Source organism: Erythrolamprus reginae, chromosome 6, assembly GCF_031021105.1.
Source record: "Erythrolamprus reginae isolate rEryReg1 chromosome 6, rEryReg1.hap1, whole genome shotgun sequence".
NCBI classification, from domain to species: domain Eukaryota; kingdom Metazoa; phylum Chordata; class Lepidosauria; order Squamata; family Dipsadidae; genus Erythrolamprus; species Erythrolamprus reginae.
This window is the reverse complement of record NC_091955.1, coordinates 84,962,934-84,983,781: the sequence shown is the minus strand read 5'-3', so window position 1 is coordinate 84,983,781 and position 20,848 is coordinate 84,962,934. Positions and strand designations below refer to the sequence as shown.

The 20,848-nt window shown below is 41.7% G+C and overlaps 1 protein-coding gene across 8 annotated transcripts in view; it reads left to right on the top strand.

Annotated features, from left to right (window-relative positions):
- MICAL3 (microtubule associated monooxygenase, calponin and LIM domain containing 3) overlaps nucleotides 1-20,848 on the top strand; it is a 286,121-nt gene that overhangs the window by 188,823 nt on the left and 76,450 nt on the right. For 7 of the 8 annotated variants that reach the window (XM_070756493.1, XM_070756490.1, XM_070756492.1 and 4 more), the window contains 3 exons: nucleotides 795-981; nucleotides 4,870-4,958; nucleotides 7,909-7,996. In XM_070756493.1, coding sequence (XP_070612594.1) covers nucleotides 795-981; nucleotides 4,870-4,958; nucleotides 7,909-7,996 — 364 coding nt within the window. Of the gene's footprint in view, nucleotides 1-794; nucleotides 982-4,869; nucleotides 4,959-7,908; nucleotides 11,079-20,848 lie in introns of those variants that run through there. The other variant, XM_070756494.1, reaches the window with a different exon arrangement.

Below are 20,848 nucleotides of genomic sequence, written 5' to 3'. Positions count from 1 at the left end.
TTCTTATGTCCTCTTGCCTACAACACAGTCCTTTTACCAGTCCAAAGAAGCTCCACGTCCATTTGCAGTCTGATTCAAGTGATCCAGATAAACCCTAAATGTCCTCCATGACCGTCATAGAGCTAAAGGACCAGCCTTCAGAGCGTCAGATGACTTCAAAAATATAATTCTTTTCATTCCCCACCATTCAATCAAATCTGAAGCAGCTTCTTGCATGAGAAGCAAAGGGGGGGGGGGGGGGAACAAGATAGTCCCAAGTTTGGGGGAGGGAAAATCAAGAAAGCCTTTTGAAAAGCACCTAGTCAGACATACCTGACTCTGATTTTTGAATAAAAGATGAGTTGAGAGATAGATTGTGTCTTTAGGATTATGTATGCGGACGCCACTCAATACCATATATAGACAGGTTGAAACTCTCGCCATTGCAATTTCTATATCGTAAGTACCTCTTTCACAATAACCGCACAAAGTAAATAATTATTTCCTCCTTTAGAGATGGGAGGTGAAGATCAACAAGGCTCTATGAATTATTTATATATCCTCTGATCCATCAAATGTCACAGGGCTTGTATAATTCGGGTAGTTGAAGTGCTGCAGGATCTGGGCTACCTGAATCACTTGCCAAGCATTCCTCACTGTCTCAGGATCCTTGATTTGTTTGTAAGTTGTTCTGCTTCGGGAATTTTCTGGAGCAACCTCTGTAGAAAATTTCAAGACACCCCAAGAGAGGACGAATGGCTTCAGAGTGGAGTAAAAGCAAACTTGCAATGCTTTCCTTGCTTCTGTCGTTTTAGGGCTCATTGAAAAAAGAATTTCCCCCCAACGTCGGAGGCAGCGATGTCTGTTACTTCTGCCACAAGCGGGTTTACGTGATGGAGAGGCTCAGCGCCGAAGGCAAATTCTTCCACCGCAGCTGCTTTAAATGTGAATACTGTGCCACCACTCTGCGCTTGTCCTCCTATGCCTACGATTTGGTGGACGGTAAGTGAAATTTCCTCTGAAGTTGAATTTGTCTTCCAGAGCTGCACTTCTGCAGAAATAAACCTCGGGATTTGTCGTTAAGAGGAAGGAAAGGGTTGTTGTTCCGGGAAAAAAATGGGAGGTGGGAGAGGAGGTGTTATGTATATCACCTTGAGCCAGGGGTAAAATGCTCCTGGTTCGCTTGTGCCTGTCGGTTGTCGGAGAGATGGTTGAGAAGGCAGCACAAAGCTCCACCCACCTGCCCGGATGCCTCCATTTTGATTCTTTTACCCTCTGAGCATGCACAGAATGCTTTGCGCATGCTCAGAATATCTCCGGGACCGCACAAATCCCAGCGACCGATTAGGTCCCACAGAGTTGGCCTTCTCCGGGTCCCGTCGACTAAACAATATCGTCTGGCGGGTCCCAGGGGAAGAGCCTTCTCTGTGGCGGCCCCAACTCTCTGGAACCAGCTCCCCCCGGAGATTAGAACTGCCCCCACCCTCCTTGCCTTCCGTAAACTCCTTAAAACTCACCTCTGCCGTCAGGCATGGGGGAATTGAGGCATTCCCCCCTCCCCCGGGCCTATACAATTTATGTATGGTATGTCTGTGTGTATGTCTGGTTTAATAATGGGTTTTTTTAATGTTTTTTAAATTTATTAGATTTGTTGTGAATTGTTCTATTGTATGTTGTGAGCCACCCCGAGTCTACGGAGAGGGGCGGCATACAAATCTAATAAATAAATAAATAAACATTATTATTATTATTATTATTTATTATTATTATTTATTGGATTTGTATGCCGCCCCTCTCCGCAGACTCGGGGCAGCTAACATCAGCAGTAAAACAGTACAACAAAATCCAATACTAAAAAACAGTTAAAAACCCATTATATAAAAACCAATCATACATACAAACATACCATACATAAAATTGGCCTAGGGGGAAAGTGTATCTTAGCTCCCCCATGCCTGGCGGCAGAGGTGGGTTTTAAGCAGCTTACGAAAGGCAAGGAGAGTGGGGGCAATTCTAATCTCTGGGGGGAGTTGGTTCCAGAGGGTCGGGGCCGCCACAGAGAAGGCTCTTCCTCTGGGTCCCGCCAAGCGACATTGTTTGGTTGACGGGACCCGGAGAAGACCCACTCTCTGGGACCTAACTGGTCGCTGGGATTCGTGCGGCAGAAGGTGGTCCCTGAGATAGGGTAAAAGAACCCAAATGGCAGCAGGTAGGCGGAGCCTCGCGCTATTTTCGTGACCGGCTCTCCAACAATCGACAGCCACAAGCATTTCACCCCTATCATAAGCTCTTGACAGCATACAAACCTTCAACATATTAATATCTAGGTTTTTATTAAAGCTAGATAATAAAGGTTTAGTATAGACTTAGACATACAGTGATCCCTCGAGTTTCGCGATCTCGATGTTCGCTAAACGCTATATCGCGAGTTTTCAACCCGGAAGTAAACTCCACCATCTGCGCATGCGTGCCCTTCCACGCATGCGTAGATGGTGGAGTTTCCCCGCCGGGCAGAGGCTTCCCTGGGTCTTCCCCCTCTTGCCCCGGTAAGGCGCGAGCAACGGCGTGGGCGGGTGGGCGGCACACGCGCGGGGAAACCCCAGGGCCGCTTCTCAGCTGAGAAGCGGCCCCAGCAACAGCGCGGGGGGTGGGCAGCACGCGCGCGCGCGGAGGAAACCCCAGAGCCGCTTCTCAGTTGAGAAGCGGCCCCAGCAACAGCGCGGGGGGTGAGCAGCACGCGCGCGCGCGGAGGAAACCCCAGAGCCGCTTCTCAGCTGAGAAGCGGCCCCAGCAACAGCGCGGGGGGTGGGCAGCACGCGCGCGCGCGGAGGAAACCCCAGAGCCGCTTCTCAGCTGAGAAGCGGCCCCAGCAACAGCGCGGGGGGTGGGCAGCACGCGCGCGCGCGGAGGAAACCCCAGAGCCGCTTCTCAGCTGAGAAGCGGCCCCAGCAACAGCGCGGGGGGTGGGCGGCACGCGCGCGCGCGGAGGAAACCCCAGAGCCGCTTCTCAGCTGAGAAGCGGCCCCAGCAACAGCGCGGGGGGTGGGCGGCACGCGCGCGCGCGGAGGAAACCCCAGAGCCGCTTCTCAGCTGAGAAGCGGCCCCAGCAACAGCGCGGGGGGGTGGGCGGCACGCGCGCGCGCGGAGGAAACCCCAGGGCCGCTTCTCAGCTGAGAAGCGGCCCCAGCAACAGCGCGGGGGGTGGGCGGCACGCGCGCGCGGAGGAAACCCCAGGGCCGCTTCTCAGCTGAGAAGCGGCCCCAGCAACAGCGCGGGGGGCGGGCGGCACGCGCGCGGACAAGCAGCAGCAGCGAGGCGGCGGGGAAACCCAATCTTCGGCTCCTCGCTGCTGCTGTGGAAATAAAAACACCATCTGCGCATGCGCAGATGGTGTTTTTACTTCCGCACCGCTACTTCGCGACAAATCGATCATCGCGAGGGGTCTTGGAACGGAACCCTCGCGATGATCGAGGGATCACTGTACTAACTTTTTACAAAAGCAACCAAGTGAGATTACTCAGTTGCATTTGCAATGAGCAACAGTTACTCCTACCTCTCACAGAAAGGAGGCTTTTAGCTTTAAAGAAAAAAGAACAGGTACTTTTAAAACTCAGCTGTAGATTTTCAGTAAGAAAATCTTCCATAGAGAAGGGATAAAATACGTATGATTCAACTCCTAATTAAAGCTATTGTTGTGGAAAACATTGCTTAATAATCAGCAAGGTTGGTTATATTTTATATTTAGAATAATACTATTTTAGGGCTGAGATCGTAGGTCTTTGCAGTCACGTATTAATTAGATTTCTCTTGTGAGATCCCATGTTGCTAACATAGATATTCCCTGGGGAGAGGAATGGTCTCTTTCTCCACTTTTAAGAATTTTGTTGATAGTCTGCTGTAATTTTCCATAAGGAAGTGTCCTCGGAGACTCTTCAGAAGGTTTAGTGGGTCATCAGAAGTTCTTGTCCCGCTGACTTCAGTAGTAGATCAGTTGGCTGTTGCAATATTTAAGACAAATATTTAAAATGTATACAGTGTTCCCTCAATTTTCACAAGGGATGCGCCTGCGAAACTCAAATTTCCGCGAAGTAGAGATGCGGAAGTAAAAACACACTATTTTTGGCTATGAACAGTATCACAAGCCACTTTAACACTTTAAACCCCTAAATTACAATTTCCCATTCCCTTAGCAACCATTTAGGTTATTACTCACCATGTTTATTTATTAAAGTTTATTAAAAAAATATTTATTAAAGGCAGATGAATGTTTGGCGATGACATATGACATCATCGGGTGGGAAAAACCATGGTATAGGGGGAAAAAACGCGATGTATTTTTTAATTAATATTTTTGAAAAACCGTGGTATAGGCGTTTCGCGATGTTCAAACCCGCGAAAATCGAGGGACCACTGTACTGTAGTTGGAAACCACCTGCCTTGGCATGACACATTCCAGCAGTTTCCCCCCATTCTTCATCTCTCAAAGTTTCCCAGAGTTGCTTGTAAGCAAGCAGCCTGTTTGGAGTTAATGCCCAGCCCTCCTGTTTTCTACATTCATCTTTCTAGCAGTTTTTCTGCCAGATTTTCATGTGATACAGTCTTTGTTCCTTAACAGTGGTGCTTTGTTTGGAATAACATGCAAGTTTTCCTGGGATGCTCGGGTAGCAAACTGGGTGTTGGTTAATAGATGTCAGGGAAATGTAGGAAAATTGATGATTTTTGAAGCTGGGAATAAGTTAACTCAAATTCAGACTTTGGGGACATAATTTTGTTGACATGATACAAGGAAATAATAAAGTTGACATGATACAAGGAAATTCCTGGACTGCAAGTGTTAAACAACTGCGGTGTTCGCTTATTATCTTATTGTTCTCCTTGATCTTTTTGTAGGAAAATTCTACTGCAAACCTCACTACTGTTACAGGCTTTCAGGTTATGCCCAGAGGAAGAGACCAGCAGTGGGTCCATTGTCAGGAAAGGTAAGATGTAATTTTATTTTATTTTTTAATAAGAGTTGCTTCTTGGGATTAAAAATGACTTTGAGTTGCTTGTAAGGAGAGGGTTAATTTTAAACCTTGCTGAACTGTAGAGACCACACACGAATGTGTCAGTAGATGTAAAATTATACTTCTCTGCAGTCTAAATTGAAAATATGGTATAGAATCATAAAAATACTCTTCTTTGCATTATTTCCTCTGTGTTCAAGTATTTCACAAAAGAGGAGTTTTTGATTCAAAATCTGCAAGGCTGGGTGTTAATGAGTAATATCCTCAAATGTTTTGGACTATCTCTTTCATAAAAATGGGCCACAGAAAGGATTTATGGAAACTGTTAGTCAAAATACATGGAAGACACCGAGGTCTATCTATACCCAAGTCCAGAATATCAGATCAACTAGATGAAGGAATAAATTTAAACAGTAACATGCTCATTTTATCTCTAGGGTTGATTTTATATTCTTTCTTTGCCTTTTAAACTTTACATAACATCAAATCACCAAATCTGCATCTATAAATCCATGTTTTAGTTTGCTTGTGTATAGAGTATGTGTATGTATGTATGTATGTATGTATGCATGCATGCATGCATGCATGTATATCCACATAAGATTTAAGGGCTCCTATCCTTTTAGCCTTCTGGAAGGTAATGAAAACTTGCCAAAATTGGGTTAGAATGGGGTTTAGTCAGGGTATGATTGGTTTGACACCTGGCAATATGAGTTTTTATTTTAATCTTTTTATTGGTTGCTGTAAGCTGCCCAGGATCCCTATGTAAGATAGGCGACTATGTACATTCTTTAAATGAATAAGTAAGTAGGGAAGTAGGTGCAAAGCCTCTACATGAAGTAGGTGCATGTCTCTACAGCACTCCGCGTGCTGCACCGTTTACCGCAGGGGTCCCCAAACTTGGCCACTTGAAGATTTGTGGACTTCAATTCCCAGAATTCTCCAGCCAGCATAGCTGGCTGGAGAATTCTGGGAGTTGAAGTCCACAAGTCTTCAAGTAGCCATGTTTGAGGACCTCTGGTTTACCGATTGGTGTCCGAACCCAATTCAAAACCCTTTAAAACCCTAGAATTCCCCTACTTGGCATAGAACCAGATTACTTACAGCAGTGTTTCCCAACCTTGGCAATTTGAAGTTATTTGGACTGGTTGGGGAATTCTGGGAGTTGAAGTCCAAATATCTTCAAGTTGCCAAGGTTGGGAAACACTGTCTTACAGGACCTCATACATCCAACCAGCCGGTCAGGGCCCACAAAGTTGGCCTTCTCCAGGTCCCGTCAGCCTGAGGGGAACGAGCTCCCCTCAGAGATTCGTGCTGTCCCCACCCTCCCTGCCTTCCACAAAGCTTTGAAGACCCACCTGTGCCGGCAGGCTTGGGGCCATTGAAATTTTGACATCTTGCCCCGCTCAATGAATGAATGTCAGATGTATGATGTGTGAACATGTTTGTTTAGTTTTAACTGTGGGGTTTTTAGAATACTGTTTTATTCTAATTTATTAGACTTTTATGCCGCCCCGAGTCTTTGGAGAGGGGCAGCATACAAGTCTAATTAATAATAATAATAATAATAATAATAATAATAATAATAATAATTATTATTATTATTATTATTATTATATTAATGCTGATTTCTTTTTTATTGTTTTTATTAAATTTTTTGAAACATAAAACATAGGCAAACAGAAACAAGAAATAAACAATACACAAAATTACAAAGACATTTGCACATTTAAAATGAAATTGTTTTTACATTTCCATTCATGTAGATTTCTAACATGCTGTAAGCTGCCCTGAGTCTCAGGAGACGGGGGGCATAGAAATCAAATAAATATATGAGCAAGTGAGTGGATAGAAAGAAAGGAATATCAAAAATAGACCCATGAGCTGCAGAAAATTGAAGGAGTTGTGGGGTTTGATGAACAGTCTTCAACTGTACATTTTATTTCAATTTTAGTCGAGGGTGGAGGTGAAAACACCATATATCCAGCAGAGAAGGATATGCTGAATATCAGTTATCTGTTCTGAAAAGCTGTCTATGTTTTGAATGAATAAAAAGTAGTATAATGAATCAAATCATGACTAAGTCACATCAACAGTTTGCATTGGTTGCCGATCAGTTTCCGGTCACAATTCAAAGTGCTGGTTATAACTTATAAAGCCCTACATAGCATCAGACCAGAATACCTTAGGGACCGCCTTCTGCCGCATGAATCCCAGCGACCGATTAGGTCCCACAGAGTTGGCCTTCTCCAGGTCCCGTCGACGAAACATTGTCGCCTGGCGGGCCCCAGGAGAAAAGCCTTCTCTGTGGCGGCCCCGGCCCTCTGGAATCAACTCCCCCCAGAAATTAGGACTGCCCCCACTCTCCTTGCCTTTCGTAAACTCCTTAAAACCCACCTTTGCCGCCAGACATTGAGATATCTCCCCCAGTCCTATACAATTTATGCATGGTATGTTTGTATGTATGTCTGCTTAATAATGGGGTTTTTAAAAATGTTTTTAAATTATTAGATTTGTCATGAATTGTTTTATTGTGTTGTGAGCCGCCCCGAGTCTGCGGAGAGGGGCGGCATACAAATCTAATAAATAAATAAATAAAATAAATAAATGACTGTTTTTATATCAAGGGTTTTAATTGTTTTGTTTTTTAATCATTGGATTTGTATTGTATATTGTTGTTGTGAGCCACTCCGAGTCTTCGGAGAAGGTCAGCATACAAATCTAATAATAAATAAATAAATAAATAAATAAATAATAATAATAATAATAATAATAATAATAATAATAAGTAAGATCTCAGAAGCTCACCACTGCAAACGTGCTCAGACTTTTAAGCCAAACAGTGTCCTTGTTCATTTCCATTTGTGTCCTCCTTCACCTATGCTTAACGTTGTCTGTTTCCCTACCTTCCCCCCCCCTCCAGGAGAACAAAGGGACTGTACAGGACAACATGGCGGCTGATGGTGCAGGGCGTGCCAACTCCATCTCAGCCTCGTCAGAGAAGACCCCAGGTAGCTCTGCTTCCTTGTTTGGCAAGATGACGCGGTACTCGCTCTGCGTCTTTGACAGAGTTAGGGAGGCAAGCCGCCGGCTGCTGCAGGGCACGGTTTCCTCCATTGGGTACCACATAGCCCATAATCCTTTGGACTCCTTTTTCATGTGCCAGCTGGTAGCATTTGGTGTCCCCTTTCTCTATGTCCAGTCGGAGATCCTTGTGCAGATACTGGGAGAGTTTTTATCGGCGCTAGGATATTAACCACCGCATTGTAACCTTGATTTGTTTGAGGAGATGCTTGGGGACCAATATGTAAATGGTGGTGGTGGTGGGAGCAATGTATCTAGTAGTTTTAGAGACAAATCTCTTCAAAAACGACCTTTAAAAATATCGTTTTGAATCTGGTTCAGGTAAACACAGACAACCAGTTGTGGTGGGTCCAGTTTTTCAAAAGAATTGATCTGTGAAATGAGTAACCGATGAATTATTTCTGATGTTAGCATTGCTTGAAAAAGGCTTGGAATATGGCTTAATTAATGAAATTTCTGTGTTTACCCCAAACTATTTGACTACTGTATCCCCTGACTCTCACGAATGTGGTATCTGAATAGCAAAACATCAAAACCTCAACGATCATCCTCCTTGATTTCTCTGACCGCTAAGAGAAATGGCCTTTAAATCTAGTGGGCTCTGAGGTTGATAAGCTCTGATCTCCTCTGCCTAAACATGGCAGCTTTATGATGGCTGTCAAGTCAAAGTGCCATTGAGATGATTCTGTTGACCTTGAAATGGACGCTTCCTTCAAAGGAAGAGTTTTGTGCCAAAAGCATTAATGTGACTAGGTTGTTCTTTTGGACCACTGGAAGGAAACCTGAAAGAAAATCAGAATGGATTTAGTTCTGGGACTGGAAAACTGGGGGCCTATTCAGTTTATGGCCAACATTTAGGAATGAAGCCATGATGGTTTGGCCTTCGAATGAATCTTTAAAAAACTTTTTTTTTTTAATGCATGAAAAAATAATGTAATCGCATGACTTGAGCTTTGGGGTTTCCCATCAATGTAATTGCTTAGTTGCTGTCACTGAATGAATCCCGTAAGAGGAGTTTAAACCTAGCAGCTCAGGCAAATATTGGAAGGGCAGCTTTAATTTAAATGTGTTATTTGATAGGACAATTTAGGTAATTTGCAAGTGGAGAAAATGGCATATGAACCGATTTCTAGTAACGCTAGGGAGCTTTTGACTTATTTTTCTCAGTTTAATTTGAGTTAATGGCTCGTGTAGATTCTTCATAAACTACTTAATCTGTTAATTTCTGTTTCCTGCTGGTCAGGAGAGAAAATTGGCATATTTCACGACTGTCCGCTAGGTAGAATGGCATTTTAGTAGTGAGTAACAAGTATAGCAAATCAATATATATTACAATACACAACTAGATGGTACTTTATTTATTAATAGTGTGACTTCAGGGGTCAAATAGCTATTTTGCTAATATGTGTGTTGTTACATGTTTGAATTATAGAAGTAATGTTATAAGCATCCTACTAAATTGATTATAGCAATAAGTAAAGCATGAATTAATCCCATGTTTTGTGGTATAAATGCTTGATGACTTTTGGTGATAGTTATTTCCAATCATCGCATAACAGCATGGACTCAGAACTGTTGGATTTTACCTAGGTCAGACTGGACATTTTAGGATTTTTCAGACCTAGCTTGTTTCCCAAAACAGGTCTTGCAAAGTCTTGTGCAAATTCTGAATTGCTACCAAGAAGAAAAATAGTGGATTCTTGTTACTGCCAATGAAAGAAACTGAAACTCGAAGCAACTTGGCATTTTGAAGTATGCAAATTATTCCTGATTTGTCAAGAAAAAGTGGCAGGCGGATTACTAATATATTAGAACCTCTGGACAAACTCTGCCTCTCATGCCAATCTATGTTTGTGGTCAGGTGTCCATTCCAAGCTCTTGGTTCAGAGTGGGCCATGGCATGAGAGTGGTGTCTTTTCTGTTGTTTGCATGTTTCAAACAAGTTAGCATTCAGTGTTTGCTTCAAATTTTAAATCTCTACTCAGCCTTGTCTAGAATTTTACTGTATTCAGGTGTGTGGTTTAATAGGCAAAATAGGTACTTCCTATAAGTTATTCTTAGTTTTCCTGGCACATGTATCCCTTTCACTTTTTGGATTGTGTGATTGACATTAGAATATTATTCTAGATCAAAGACGTCATTCACCGAACTTTAAGAAATACATTTAGTACAGCTATTAAAGCAGGCCACACTTCCTCTTCAAGGCTGCTTTTTTGATTTGCAAAGGCCCCTGAAATCGTTTTTTCTGTGAATTGCTTTTGATGTTCCTGCTATCTGGAGACATTTTGGGGGGAAATTGACTGTCAAAGGTTGCAGGCTTCTCTTCTGGTCCAAGTGTGATGAAAGTCACAACTGGTGCTTTCTACACTTGATCTCCGACTTACTTATTGCAGTCTTTGTATTAAAACTTCCTTTGTACTTTTTTCCCCTTGGGACTCTTGTGCCAAATAACTGCTCTACTTTTGCCTATATGGTGCAGTTGCTGCTCTTGCCAATACCAGAGTCCGTGCTTTTCAGTGGTTATCGCCTGTAATAGTTGCCTATCTCTTGTATTTTTTTGATTGTTTTACAGTGAGTGTTAATTTTTTAAATATGTATTTTTAAATACACAAATGTTATTCATTGTTTGTACAATGTTCTAAAGTATGTTGATTGTCCCAAGAGTCTAGTTTAGAGTTTCCACCCTGTATCTTCTAGAACATGGGTCTCCAAACCTCACTTTAAGATCTGTAGACTTCAACTCCCAGAAGTTCCCAGCCAGCAGTTGAAGTCCACAAGTCTTAAAGTTGCCAAGTTTGGAGATCCCTGTTGTAAAACTGCCAGCCAACGTGGCCAGTGACGATTCAGCACATCTGGAAAACATCAGATTGAGGAAAGCATATTTCAGGATCATGGAACAGTCTCATAGATGTAATTAATGTATGGCTTTTTTTTCCCATGAAAAACTTGAACTGTTACCTACACAATCCAGGATAATCTCCCATGATTAAAAACTATAACAACCCGAAACCATTTTCATTATTTTTTTAAACAAATGTTCTTGCTTTTGAGATGGAAGTTAAGTAGTTGATTCCCTTTGGAATCTTAAAAAGCTAAGATGCTGTTCAAGAAATTAGTATCTTTCTCAGACTGGTGTCATGAGATTAACAAAACTACCTTCTCTTTGGTTTCCAAGTACTTCAGTTATTAGTTATTCTAGCTGGTGATGATGGGATATATACTACTTATATAATTCAGTAGTCTGGAGGGCACTAGTGGAGAAGGCTACCCAGCACACTGGCCAAGATACTTGGGTTACTAGGAAATTAATATTTACATGCGACTCTAGTAATTTATTAATGCTGCTTGATTACCAACAAGGAAATGTATCGCTTTATGTATCGCTCTGAGAGCACCAATCAATTATTATCATTAATTTATCTCATTGCTAAAATTTGATAATGGTATTTTTATAGCAACATAGCTACAATAAGGAATTAATGACACATGCTTTATGCACAGTGACCTGGATATATATTTAATCACATAATGAAGGCAGTGTTTTAAGCAGAGATTTTATAAAGCAGCATACAGACTTCATATTGGGGTGGGGTGGGATATCTCTGCTTTTTGATATTCTTGAATGAGCATTGATTGGATTCCTAATGGTGATTAGGGGTTTGCTGAAGGATAGAAAAGGGATAGTAGAATGCTAGAGCAGTTGAAAGAATTCTAGTTTTGCTTCTCTGTTGTGAAACAAAACTCTAGATACTTCCCCAAAATTATCAGAGATGGTTCCTAAAGTCACATGGTTTAAACAAATGAAACTTATGTTTCTGCAAGCAAATTGATTAATCCAGTGTATACACATGGAATTGAAGAAGGTTTCTGCTGAGATGCAGTTGAGAAATATTGATAATCAAGCAGCATTAATAAATTACTAGATTCGCAATCTAAGACTGGTGGAAATTAATAATTCAAGTCCTAACCAAGGAGTTAAGAATTATTAAGAATTATTAAGATAGCATCTAAGAATAAAGGAAAGTCCAAGCAAAACAGGGTGGGGTTTTTTTGGGGGGGGGGGTGTAAAATTAGGGTGTTCAGATCTGATAAATTCAATATTACCATATAACAAGGAAATCCTTTATTTATCGCTCTGAGAGCACCAATCAATTATTATCATTGATTTATCTCATTGCCAAAATTTGATAATGGTATTTTTATAGCAACATAGCTATAATAAGGAATTAATGACACATGTTTTATGCACAGTGCACACATATAGTAAATTATCTTTACAAATTATATCCCTTTCTTAAAGGCAAGAGGTTTTGATTTATAAATATTTTTGTTTTGTTTTTTACTACTGTACATGTTTTTTTTGTGGAGATAATTCAGTAAACTAAACTTGGGTTTGGTTAACTTAAGCTTTTCACCAAAGATTAAATGACTATGTTACTTAAATCAATTGCCAACTTTAATTACAAGATAAAGTACATAAAGTACAATACTGCATTGTCATACAGTACAAATATACTTCTCTAGGACGAGCATTGCCAACTTGAAATTAACCATGCTCAAAAACTCAACTTGAAACATTATTGGTCCAGCCTCAATTTTTGTATTAGTGACACCAGTTTTCCATTATTGTAGCACATACTTCACCCAATCAACCGTTAAATTAATAAAATATTTGGAATATGCAAAGAACTTTTGCAAAAGTGTGAGAAGCCCTTTAAAATATCTCTATATTTTTTCTTATTGTACCTGGTAAAGGCACTACAGTATAAGATAATTTCAGCTCTGTCGTGAAACAGTAGATTATCTCCACCTCTTCTGTCCAGTATCTGCCAAACTTCTCAATTAAACCTTCTTAAAATATTTCCCTTATATAGCAAATTATTTTGGAGACCCTATAAGTTGTCAAAATTTACACTGTGGACTCCGAACATACAAGAAGCATCAAGGTGTTTTTTTATTATTTTCCTTGGCAACTGGATAAAAGAGTGGCACTCAAACAATCATGTTAGATTAAATGACATGTCCAAGACGGAAATAGGCTAATCACACCCAAGAGATTTTTGGATCATTTGGTATATCAAAACATCGGTTCAAGGTCTGCAAAATTTGTATGCCGCCCCGAGTCTACGGAGAGGGGCGGCATACAAATCTAATAAATAATAATAATAATAATCTTATCTATGTCTGTTCTCAGTGAGACTCTAAGTTAGCCTTCCTTAAACTGTTCTTCCTCCAGATGTATAAACCTCAGTGCCCAGAATTATCAGCAATAGATATGTTGTCTGGACAATGTGGAAGTCCTCATATTTAGAGAGCACTTAGTGTGGAGAAAACTGCCATTGTGTAACTAGTACCTTAGAACACTGCCTATTTTACAATGGCTACACACCTTTAACATAGACGACGCTGTCATACAAAAGTTAACTTCATGTGATAGCAGTCATTCTATGAAATATATTGCTTAGATACATTAAAGTTTCTCTATGGAATAACATATTATGGATTTATTTCTAGATGGTGTAGACCAGTGTTTCTTAACCTCTTGCACTTTTAGATGGGTGGACTTCAGCTCCCAGAATTCCCCTACCCATGGCATATTAGCCAGAAGGATTCTGGGAGCTGAAGTCCACCCATCTTAAAGTGCAAGAGGTTAAGAAACACTGACTTAGACATAGCTGCTGCAATGTATGAAACTGCCATTAGATGAACATTAATAATTATATATAAAAATAATAATTATTAATAAAAATTAATAAGCCTTGCTCTTCGCAGGGGATAATTATTACTGTGTATATCGGAGAACTATAGGTGTAGGGTCCTTCTCTTTTTGAAACGGAGTCTTTCAGAACTTGACTTGGAATTGTCTTGTTCTGGGTTCCCATCACATCAATGTTCTTACTAAGTTTTTAAAGCAGGATAAAATCACCCTATCATACAGGTGAGATAAGGATGAAAGGTCAGAATATGGAATGACAAAGAAACTAGCAAAAGAACAGGGATAAAAATGGAGTCTTTTGCATTTTTACACTGTACGAAACATTTTAGAAGTTTTACAAATCAGAAAGCTATAGAATACTGAAACTCAAGCATTTGGGGGTTTTTTTGCTGGGGAAACAAGGTTTTTTCCCCTCTCTTTCTCCCTTTCATCTTTTTCAACCTTACAATGACTTGCTTTATTTGTATGTAAATGCATTTCTTAAAAGACATGGATTATTCTGGGCATTTTCATGAACAATATGCAATACTGCTTGTGCATTGATGTTATAATAATTTAAATGTTGGAAAATAATAGTAGTTTATCTCATTTTTGACTCCCAAGGTGCTTTTATTTAAACCACTCATTTTTTTGAAATGCAAACTTGACCGACCATCAGTCTACTTGAGATTTAGACTGGGGCTCAGGGAGGAAAGAGGAATGTACTCCAAAAAACTTGATATTTACAGCTGGAGGTGTTGCTTTTAGCTTTTTGAGGGTTTTTTTTGCACTTATTGTGAAGGTGATGGTGCACATGCATGTTTACATTCTGTAACTTTGGATTTATTCCTACTGTGAAAACTAAATTATGTTTTTGTGCATTTAAAAAAAAGGAAATAAATTCCAAGCAATATTCAGTTTTCTGAGTGTTTATTTTCCATTCTATTGTTTTATCTCGCGTGACTTCAGCTTGGAGGGGTTGGAAATGAAAACCTTTTAGGAGGTTCGGCAGCTGACCCACAACAATGAAATTAGGATCGCCCTACCACTAAAATAAATATTGGTTTATAGCAAATTTGAGAAAATTGAGGTTTTCCTTGGCACGATTCCAATGCTTGCATTTCCAATTTGTGATTCTATGCGGAGATGGGGAACGATGGCCCCTTTATGACTTGTGGCTGGCTCAGGAATTCTGGGAGTTGAAGTCCACAAGCCATACACCTCTCTTCCACAGTATGCATAGAATCCCAAACATACTAGTTAATGCAGCATACACCTACATAAAAGAGACAGCTGTGCCATGAACTGTGACTTCATGTCTTTCATCTTACTTCTGCTTATTTCCCCCCCTCTTTTTATTAGTTTTTAATTCTATGCTCATTGCTCAGACGCAATTACAAGCTGGGCATTTACATAATGGAATGAATGAATAAATAAATAACTCTCCATATCTCTTGTCTCTGATTCATAGTAGGCAAACAGAATTGTAGAACAGTAAGCAAAATACCAATAAAGGTATAAAATAATAATACAGCAATACCTCGTGTTACGAACTTAATTGGTTCCGGGAGGAGGTTTGTAAGGTGAAAAGTTCGTAAGACGAAACATTGTTTCCCATAGGAATCAATGGAAAAGCAATTAATGTGTGCAAGCCCAAAACTCAGAAACCCGGAAGCCGGGCCACCACCACTGAAGGAGGCTTGAGCCTCCCAGTCCTCCCTGCCCCTTTGCCATGCATGTCATCCTGGGTGAAGCGCTGGGGGGAGGGAGTCAGGAAGGTCTTCCTGCTCCCCCCCCCCCAGCTGAAAACACAATGGAGGTCTGCGTCTGCCAGTGGCTTGAGCCTCCCTTTGCTCCACGCCTCTTCACCCTGCCTGTTGTCCTGGGAGAAGCGTTGGGGGGAGGGAGTTAGGAAGGTCCTCCTGCTCCCCCCCAGCCAAAAACACAAAGGCGGTCTGCTGCCGCCCGCTTGAGCCAGGATGACAGGCAGGGTGAAGTGGCGTTGAGGAATGGGAGGTTGAAGCTGGTGGCGGCAGCGGCGGCGGTCCACCTTTGTGTTTTCAGCTGGAGGGGCAGGAGGGCCGGCCTGACACCCCGCCCCCCAGTACTTTGCCTTCCACCGGCCAGAAAGAGGAGGAAGGGGGGCAACTTGGCCAGCCGCTGGAAAGCCAGGGGAAAATCCCAGGGGCTTCAACTGGCAGTCGGGAGGCGGGGAATCTCGTCGGGGACGGGAAACCAATGGGAAATCCCATCGGGTGTAGTCACAAGGCAGGGGAATCCCTGCATCAGTAAGTGAGCCCACGCACAGTAAGAGAGCCCAGGGAGCCGGGCTCATGTTTGTAAGACGGAAAGGGTTTTTAAGACAAGGCAAAGAAATCTTAACTCCCGGGTTCGTATCTCGAAAAGTTCGTATGACGAGGTGTTCGTATCATGAGGTACTACTGTATAGTAATAAATAATCAAAAAATCAAGCAAAAGAGAATAAAAATAATGAAACACGCTCCATTTACCCCCAGTCGGTTGAGGTGGTATTTTTATATTAAGAATGTTGTACGTAAGTTAAATACCCACAGATTCTGTTGGTTGGCTACTGAATAAATGAAAATAATGTACAAATTAACCTTGTCCATTATGCTAAATCACCGAAGATGTTTCCCACTTACTTGTAGAATAATGATGATATTTTCCTCATAGTCGTAGCACTTTCTGCCACTCAGAAAATGGGCCAGAATTATGTCAAGAATGAGGAATGAAATGTCTGAACCAGTAGTGGATTCTAAATCCCATCGCTACCGGTTTGTGCGCGCGTGACGTTTCTGCCCATGCTCAGAAGCATCCCAGGCAGATGGGCGGAGAATTTTCACCGCCACTGGTTCGCCACACTGGGAGCATCCCACCGCTGGTCTGGACTCTGGAAAACATTGTTATGCAAATGTTTTGGGTCATTCATGACGCAGTAAGAAAATGTCAAAGCTCTCAAACGCTTAGTTATGGCTCTGAAATAAAAGTGCTCTTCCGAGAAATGTTTCTCATTGTTTAAAGTGAGAGCAATAGGCGCCTGTGAGAAGTCTTCTCCTAAGTCCTCTTTGGTTTCCACTAGAACTGAGTCATAACACAAATGGGGTGAAGGTAAATTACAACGGTGTATTTAAAAATCACCGTTAGGATAAATGGCAAATGCTACAAAATGCACCAGGCACTTTTCTTTCTCCCCTGCACTCAACAGTTTGAAGAACATTTTAAGTCATTCTACTTTGAAGATAACATTCCTGGCATCTGGCATTTGTACTCTATTCGTGGTGCAGTTTTATTAAAAGAGTTCTGATCCATTCTTTGTAAGCCAAATGTGTGGGCATGGCTCTAAGCTTGCTCATCTGTTGTATTTAAACAACCTCCCCCCCCCTTATGAACAATGAGTGGGCTGTTTAATCCTGAAGATTATAAATTCCACATCAAGAGAAAAAGTAATACAGTGGTACCTCTACCTAAGAAGGCCTCTACTTACGAACTTTTCTAGATAAGAACCGGGTCTTCAAGATTTTTTTGCCTCTTCTCAAGAACCATCTTCAACTTATAAGCCCGAGCCTCCAAAACCGTAACCGGAAAAGGCAGAGAGAAGCCTCCATGGGGCCTCTCTAGGAATCTCCTGGGAAGAAACAGGACTGGAAAAGGTGGGGAGAAGCCTCTGTGGGGCCTCTCTAGGAGTCTCCTGGGAGGAAAAAAGGTCGGAAAAGGCAGGGAGAAACCTTCATGGGGCCTCTCTAGCAATCTCCTGGAAGGAAACAGGGCCTCCACCCTCCCTGTGGTTTATTTATTTATTTTATTTATTTATTAGATTTGAATGCCGCCCCTTTCTGCAGACTCGGGGCGGATCACAACATGCATTGTTTGCTTTTACATTGATTCCTATGGGAAAAATTTCTTCTTACAAAGTTTTCTACTTAAGAACCTGGTCACGGAACGAATTAAGTTTGTAAGTAGAGGTGCCACTGTATTAGTCTCTTTGAAAAACTAATCAGGCAAGTTCTTCAAGACATCTAATCTGGGGAAGGAAGGAATAGACTACTACGTAAATCCATTTATAACAACCCTTGTTTAAGGTGCTGAAGAGTAGCAGCTACAAGGGCTTAACCAGCCTAATGGCTGTGTCTTCCTCTGGGAATCACAAGCTAGATGGCAAGGCCAGGTCTTGAGATATTTTCAAAAGGCTGGAGATTGGGGGTTCCAACTCACCTTTGGGGGAGAATATTCGAAAGAACAGGGGCAACAGCAAACAGTGTGCCTGGGGCCCACTATTTGGAATTCCTTAACTGATGGGGCATGCTACATAACCTTCTCTATCTAACTGGGTGAATGTGCTAATGTGATGGGGCAAAGATGGTTACATAGGTAGTCTCGTCCCATGTCATTAGGGCTTTAAAAATCATAACCAAGACCTAGAAGCCAGCCGGCAACCAATGCACTCTTCTTTGGATGCCCAAGTTACGGTAGCTTGTGTGGCTGCATTTTGTATGAACAGGGCCAGTTATTTCTGGTTGGTAGACAAAGTCATCAACAGAACTAAATACAAGTCTTTAGCAGAACTTAAAGGTGAAGACTATGGCTGTAAGCATGGAGTGATTTTCCCTACGACACACACACACACACACTTTCCACTGTTAATCTTTTGAATTTTTAATCTTCAATTGGGAAAAAAAAAGTTCATTTTCCCCCCTACAGATTGCTGTAGAAAATTACTACAACTTAATCTGAGATACTAAAATAAGATAACATTTAATAGATTAAAAACAAAAAAAAATGGAAAAGTTTGAAATCTACAATCATTTTTTTTCCTTTTAGTATCTGTTTCCTTCTACCTCTTCTGAAATAGGGTGCCTCCTAGTTCAATTGTACCTGAATTAATGCAGTATGAATGTGGTAGCTCATTTCAAAATAATACTGCTTTCATAACACATCAGCATTTTCAGACCTATGATATCTTCTTCTTTTTTTCTTTTACTGTACCATTGCAAGCTTTTGCGGTCTCATCCTTATCAAATAAATAAGAATTTTTGAAACTCTTCTCTTGTATCCTTTCTTCTCTGTTTTGCAAAATCAAGTTGTGACAGCCATATTGCAAGGACTATGAAAGAACAATCTAAACCAGTTTTTCTGCACCTTCGGGGCTCTGGTCGTATCTTAGGCATGAAGCAGGTAATTCAGCTAGTTCATATCTCTCTCAGCCCTAGGAAGAAGAAAGCAGTGACAAATCACTTCTGAAAAGATTGCCAAGACTCTTCAGGCAATTGAAAGAAGTCAAAGACAAACACACACTACCACCACCACCAAATCTAAGAACCTGTTTCAAAATGAAACATACTTGAATAAAACGTGACAGGTGTTTCTTGAATGTGACAAATTCCAGGGCTCCCTGGAGCCTGTTGAAACAAACCCTAATGCAGGGGTGTCAAACTCAAGGCCCGGGGGCCGGATCCAGCCCATGGGGTGCTTAGATCTGGCCTGCAGGGCCGCCATGGAAACAGGAAAGGACCGGCCCGTGGTGACTCTACCAGCAAAAACGGAGCTCGGGAGAGTCACGTGTGACCCTCCCAGAGTCCATTTTCGGCCACAACAGCCTCCTGTAGCTCTCTGCCAGTGAAAATGGAGCTTTGGCAGAGGGCTTGGGAGCTCGTTTTTGCTAGCCATCATTCAGGCCATCATAGGCTCTCCCCCTGACACGAGTGACGTGAAGCTGGCCATGCCCACCCTCACCGTGCCCTACCCCTAACCCTCGCCATGCCCACCCCGGCCCTGTTGAGGTCAAACACATTGATGCAGCCCTCAATGAAATCGACTTTGACCATCCTGCCCTAAGGCATTATGTGGCTTATTATTATTATTATTATTATTATTATTTTATTTTTTTTATTTTTTATTTTTTTATTTATTAGATTTGTATGCCGCCCCTCTCCGCAGACTCGGGGCGGCACGCAACAGTAATAATAACAGTATACAATGTAACAACTATTCAAGATATCTTAACATTGCCAAAAACTCTACCCGAACAAGCTAGAACACCTCCAATACTATTTGCATTTTACTGAGAGAGAAAAAATAAGCCACCCAAAGTATTTTTTCTGTTAAGTCACATGGAAATTTGACTTTGAGTGGAGGAAGTTTATAGTTTTATATTGAAAAGAAATCAGAAAATGAAATGAATTTCTGTATAAAACGATTATAGCTCTATTGCTCTGCTACGGTAGCACCAGCAAGACAAGTCCTTTAATAGGAAACTTTCAGAAAAATTACATGCATTACAGTATTTGTACTTATCCAACTCTGGCTGTTTTTGAAAAGGCTACAATGGTTAGTAACTACGCAGGATATCTCCTAGGAACTACTGAGGCTTTAGGTTAGATTGAGAGGTGAAAATAGAAGAAGGTAATGGCAAACTATTTTCAATATTTAATCAAGAATAACCATGGAGTTATTTGAAGTTAAGGAAGTTTCCAGGAATATTTCAATAATGACCACATCAGTGATGTTTAACCTTGGCAACTTTAGGACCTGAGGACTTCATTTCCCAGAATTCCCCAGCCAGCCAGTCGTTGAACTAAAGAAGTTTACTTTCTACTCATACTCTAAGAAAGTGATGGAGAACCTATGGAACATGTGCCACAGGTGGCATGCCAAGCCATATTTGCTGGCACATGAGCCATTGCCCTGGCTCAGCTCCAGTACTCATGTGCAAGCTAACCAGCTGATGTTTGGCTTGTGCGGAAGCTCTGGGAGGGTATTTTCAGCTTCCAATGGGCCTCTGTGGGGATTGGGGAGGGTGTTTTTGCCCTCCCCAGGCTCCAAGGAAGCCTCTGGAACCTGGTGAGGGTGAAAAACGGGTAATTGGGCCCACCAGAAGTTGGAAAACAGGCCATTTTCGGCCTCCAGTGGGCCTCTGGGATGGCAGGGGAAGCCATTTTTATCCTCCCCAGGCACTGAATTATGGGTAGGGGCACTCACACATGAACGATAGTGTACACTCGCGCTTTCAGCACCCAAGGGAAAAAAGGTTCGCTCTAAGACAGGGGTGCTGGTTTTTAAAATAATG